General features: G+C 46.4%; 1 protein-coding gene across 1 annotated transcript in view; it reads right to left on the reverse strand.

Annotated features, from left to right (window-relative positions):
• The window catches only part of LOC126580784 (protein farnesyltransferase subunit beta), a 1,862-nt gene extending 9 nt beyond the window's left edge, over positions 1-1,853 (reverse strand). Inside the window, exons 1-3 of the mRNA XM_050244038.1 lie at positions 1,640-1,853; positions 605-1,542; positions 1-538 (exon numbers count right to left, since the gene is read on the reverse strand). The exon at positions 1-538 is cut by the window's left edge and continues 9 nt beyond it. Of these exons, the coding sequence (XP_050099995.1) occupies positions 172-538; positions 605-1,542; positions 1,640-1,735 (1,401 nt within the window). The 5' untranslated portion in view covers positions 1,736-1,853 and the 3' untranslated portion in view covers positions 1-171. The remainder of the gene's footprint in view (positions 539-604; positions 1,543-1,639) is intronic.
• Positions 1,854-5,673: the final 3,820 nt, after the last annotated feature.

Raw genomic sequence — 5,673 nt, forward strand, 5'->3', positions numbered from 1 at the left:
CGAAGTAACTTTTTATTCAAAAATAGAGCAATCACGTGAAAAGGGTAATCAGCGTCGTTAAAGCTTGAGATGCGTTTCTGGTCGGGCTGAAAAAATGAACCCACAAAGACAATTCGCTAACGAGTCTCTCCTCTCCTCAAGCCCCGCACACTAGCCGCCTAGAGATCGCATTCAGGATTCCATCGATTCGGATGGTTGAGTGCTGGTGCATTCGCTGCCGCTGCTGCTGCCAGCTTCAGAGCTACGCGAGGATGTCGACGGTACTTCGGACACATTTGCGGGTACGGCCGGTTTAGAAGCTGCCTTTGCCTTCCCGTTACACTGCTGGCCTTCTGCTGCCGATGCTGGCTGATCGAGCTGCAGGAAGTAACGATAAGCGTCCAGTGCTGCCTTGGGTGGGATGTTGTGTACGGGATGTGTCGGTAGCAGCTCGTTCGTATGCTCATCACCCAACACTAGCGGCAAACTGTGAGTTTCGCAATGCTGTGCCACCGATAGTCCACTCAGTGTGTAGCAAGTATGGTACAGATCGGCCGGTCTGAAATGATTAGCGAAAACGAGTGTCATTACGACCCATTACGGTGGCGTACTACATTATACATACTTTCCAGGTTTATCGATAAGTCCACCGGTCGGCTTTTGGCAACATATTAACACATACTCCTGCAGAGCGAGACGATTGAACAGGCTCACATTCATGATGTCCTGCCGGTGCTCTTTCCTTGCGATCAGACTCTGCACGATCGGCACAAGAGCGCCTTGCCAGAAAGAGTAGCAACCATCGACCAGCTTATTGGTGCGACCCTGGAATCCTCCCTCGTAGGCCATCTGTCGGTTAACGGTCCAGCGGAGCAGTGCATGCAGATCGCATCGTTCCTCTCCGCCCAGTATCATCAGGGCAGCGGCGGCACAGAACGAGTAACCACCGTGCGCTTCCAGATCGGGCGCTCCACCGAATCCACCTTCATACGTTTGACATTCCGCTATCCACGCGGCCGTTCCCTCGAACAGTTTTAGCTCATCCTCGGGCGCAAAGGAGGCTAGTTTGGCGGACGATATAGCACAGTAGGCACCGCGCACGTCCAGTTCCCCGCCGATGTGCATCCGGTACGCTCCATTCGATTCACGGACCGCACCAAGGAACTGTTTCAACGATGTCCTATCAATCGCGTCCAGTGCTCTGTCGGTGCCGATGATGCAGAGTGCATTCACTGCAGCGTATGTGGTGGCTAGATGTGGATCCTGTCCCGGACCACCACCGAATCCTCCGAAGGGACTACGGCATTTGATCAGAAAATCTACGACTCGGTTAAGCAGTTCATCGGCAAACCGCAAGTTTAGTACGCTGGCCGCATTCAGTATCCAGTAGACCATCCATGGCCGGCTACTGTCCAGACACTCGTAGCTACTGGAAAGCCGCTCCAGTGAAACCTGCAGATAGCGCGCGTGATCGGTGCGGTGCAGCTTCGGCAAGCTCGGATCGAGAGCCACCAGCTGTTCGAAGCGATCGTAGATCCGTTCAATCGAGGCCTCCACCTTGCTCTGCAAGATAACAGCGGGAGTGCTATTTTTATGATACCGGCCTCACAAATCACATGGCCACCGAGCAGCGACCGAGCGCCACCGGCCCGTTACGCACCTGGTCGATTGAGGTGAACGTTTTGCAACCCTCGTCCGCAATACGGTAGCGCTTGTACTGCGACAAGTTGCGCGGCTGCTCCTCCGACGTAGCCATCCTTTTTCCTTATCTTTCGCAGTGTCCTTACGCACGGGCGACGAGTTCCGGGTCGGAAAATCCGATTCCGTGAAAATCCTCCCGAGACCGAACGGAAGATTTCCCAAAACAGCCGGTGGTAGGCCGGGGGTAGGAGGGAGTCGGGGGTGTACTTGATTCCGGGGGTCTTTAAAAGAGCAAAGGGAATCGTTTGTTCTCATTTTAAATATGATTTTGACAATCAAGGGATACATTTTCCGCGCGTCTAAGCGACAGCGAATGTTTGGAGAATTTCTCGACGAGAAATTCTAAATTAATCGTCATTCCATACAAATCCGCAAAAACTTAAATGTGCGTGTAACGAGCGAAAACACAGCCAACAAGAAAAAAGTTTAGAAAAAGCTGTCAATTTATGTAAAAAGTGTGACTGTTGTGCTCTGAAGTGACTGTTGTAGATCTCTGGCGAAAAACTAATGTTTTCGAGAATAGTTTAGCTCAAAGTGAGCAATAGCGCGAATATTTTATGTATCGTGTTGGGGCAGTTTGATAATTGTGAGATTTTTGCTCATATTTAGAGAATGAGCACATTCTTTTGAGAATGAGTAACTGTCCACGCTGCCGCTCATTACATTCTCAGTTTCTATACGAACGAAAGCTACGCATTTGTATAGATTTGCCAAAAGATATGTATAGATTTCTCAAAATTCTCATTGTTTGCTCATTCTCGCCATTCTCGTTATCGTTCAGACGCGCGGTGAAGCGCTGTTTCGTTCCACAATTTTCGATGTTGGGTGAAGTATGATAATTAAAAAATGTTTCTGTATTTTTTAATATCATTTATTAAGAAACCGGAAGAGATTTTTTTCAAACTAACTGATATGAAACGATGGCAAGGTTCATTGCTTAAGGGATGCTTCGGTATTTAATTTTGTTTTGTGACACATATTTTTAACATTATTCCCTGAATGCTGATCCTTTCAAGAAGATTGTGTTAATTTTTTGGATCAATCGAACTGACTAAGTTACAGATTTTTGAAAATCCGCGATTCATACAAGGCTCCATGCAGCCCGCTACTTCGAAGAGCATTTCCCTAAACCAACGTTTTCAAAGTCGTTGCCCATCGTACCGTAAAAACTACTGGGCCGATCGATTTGATCGACTTTTTGCCAGGTAACCCTGTCGAGAGATTATTAAAATTGTTTATACTTTTCTTAAAACAAATCTTTAAAAATCATGTTTTTAGGCAAAATGACAAAAAGTATCACTTTTTCAACTTCAAAAACCTGCCAAAAATCGAAAAATAGGAAATTCGACAAAAACTCGACGGGGTTACCTAGATAAACTTATAATCTTTCTAACGAATATCGATTTGTATTTTGATAACCCATTACGGGGCTACGATGCTACCCATTACGGCACGGGATAAGTTATCTTTTGGAAGACACGACTGCCTAAATGTGAATCCATGGATGAAGTTTTTATTACATCTTCCCCAAAATTGAACTTAATATTCTTCAAAAGTTGTAGTTAAATGTCCCATTCATTTGAAATAATAAAGTTGAATGGTTACGTCACAAAAAATCTTTAAAAATGATCATTGTTTTGGTAAGAAATTACCGAAGCCCCCCCTAAAACTTCTCTTTTTGAACTTCTTATTTGTAATTATGGTTTATGGTGAATGTATGCTTGTGACTTCGAGAAGAACAAATGATTTACTTAAAATAATCTATTTTCAGATCGCTGCTCACAGAAATGTGAGTAATAAAAATCATCAAAAGTGACAATAATTGTGGACGACCAGTAAACGTTCGTAATTCTCGAATCCTTTACTACAACTTCTAAAGCACTTCTTCTCAGCCTGGGTATACAATGGTATATTTTTCTTTGCGTTCTATTAATAGGCTGTAGAAGATATCACAGAACTTTCAACGCGATAAGTGTTAAGTACTACATTTCTAAGAAAGAATAGTCCTCGATTTAGAATGTATGGAACAGGTAGTAACAACGACATAGAAAGTACAAAAAGCTACGCTAATTAGTTAAAAACTAATTTGAAGCATAACTCAAAAACGTGTGCATATGTTAACTAATATAGTAGAACACATGGCTTATCATTTGCCATTGAGTGAGCGACGAAAAAACAGTAGCTCGTTTTGCCTAGCGTTCGTGGCGATTAATAGTAACTCATCGCTTTCCACGCGGTAGTACGAAATCGTGCTTCGGCGCCGAGTGTCCGGGGAGCTCATTTTCCAAGCATTTTCCGCTAGCGATAGTCCACCTGACGAGGATGCTCGAGGATAGTCTCGTCGCGGATACGGAACCAGCGTGAGCTCGGCTCGCGTCCTCGCGCGGAACACTCGGTAATGTAACGGAACAACCAAACGTAGCAGATAGGAGGTTTTTGGGATGGATTGAAACGAACAACCCATTCCAAGTGTGCAGAAATGGGGGTCAAGCTGGCCAGAACGGTGCCGGCCCCAGGGTATCGGTATAGGGAACTAGACTCCGCGGAATACTTCGCGTGATGCGTCACGCAATGTGAACCCGGTGATTGGCGAGTGTAATAAACTATCAGATAATCGGAAACCATTAACGCGTCGGAGTAAGATAAGTGGCCGCAGCTGCTGGATGTTGTTAGTGTCGGAGTGTGGGAGTGCATGTGCGACCTTCCAAAAGGGGAAAGGATCCAAATCAGCAGCACCAACCTACCCAGTGGCAAGTGATGTGTAGAATTCGCGTGTGGAGTAAGGAATTGTGTAAATCAATGTGAATCAAATACGAAATCATCATCCAGATCATCCAGAGTTAGCCATTCGATGGCCCGTTCAGGCGTAACGACCTCACCCGGTGTATGGGATTGATTGAAGCTTATCCATTCCATCGATCATTCCAAAGGATATTATGTGCCCCGGCCTGTACCGTGCGCTAATACGAATTCAATTAATCCGTCGCAGTCCCATGCTGTAGCCCGTGTGCATATCCGGATCAATCCTTCTATCTCGCCACTGCGGTAAGTTTACATTGCACGCTGTCTCGCCGGCAGTTTGCTTGTCCTGTTAATTAAAAAAAAATAGGATTGATAAAAGGACAGATTCATGTGCCAGGGTCGTCATGTTTATTCTGTCAAGTCCCCCCATTCAACCAGCGTATCGACGCTGAAGAGTGACAAGTGAGTAAAGGAAGTGTGGGATGATAGTGCATCTCCACCTCCACCAGGGTCAGTGGAGCAGCAACGACAACGATGCTTCGGTCACTGGACCTTCTTTCTGTTCCGCTTTCGACCTCTCTCTCGCGCTCTCTTGCTCTTTATATCTCCAACTGGCACACATACGTGTAAGGACATCACACCATCCTTAACCCTGCCCACAACAGCCAGATCATCTTGATGAGCTCAGCTGACAGCAGGAGTATAGAGCAGTTCCTGCACTCCAACAGTGTCGTCCATCGTCTAAGCTCTCCAGGATTCCAGTTCCACGACCCAAGCAAATGGCCTTCCTTCTGTAGTAGAGGAGGTGAATTATGGTGGTGGTTTATGAATTACGGTGAGCAGGAATGCCAACAATTATAAAAAAGCGAAAAGCCCCACATCGCCAGCATGGGAAGATCCTTTAAAAGCGAAGAAAACATTACTTTGGGCTATCCCGGCTTTGCGGTGATCCTGCCGGGGCCAGGGACTGCGTAGCCGGAAGTAATATGACCCGGCAAGGTGAAACGGTGGATGGATCAGCCCACGGGGGGTTCGGTGAAGTTGTTTTTCCGGTTTTGATTCATTACCGCATCCCGAAAGCGACCCCCTAAGCGTGTGCTGGACGCACCCTTTGCTCATTTCCTGGGCCACACTAACGCAGTGCCTCTAATACCCTCGAACCAAATATCTGGTCGGTGCTGGCCGAGAGATGAAACAAAAAGCCGGAGGGAAAAAGTTTCCTCTGTCGCCCCACGGATGAACTAATGAAGG

The sequence above is a fragment of the Anopheles aquasalis genome, chromosome 2 (genome assembly GCF_943734665.1).
Source record: "Anopheles aquasalis chromosome 2, idAnoAquaMG_Q_19, whole genome shotgun sequence".
NCBI lineage: Eukaryota > Metazoa > Arthropoda > Insecta > Diptera > Culicidae > Anopheles > Anopheles aquasalis.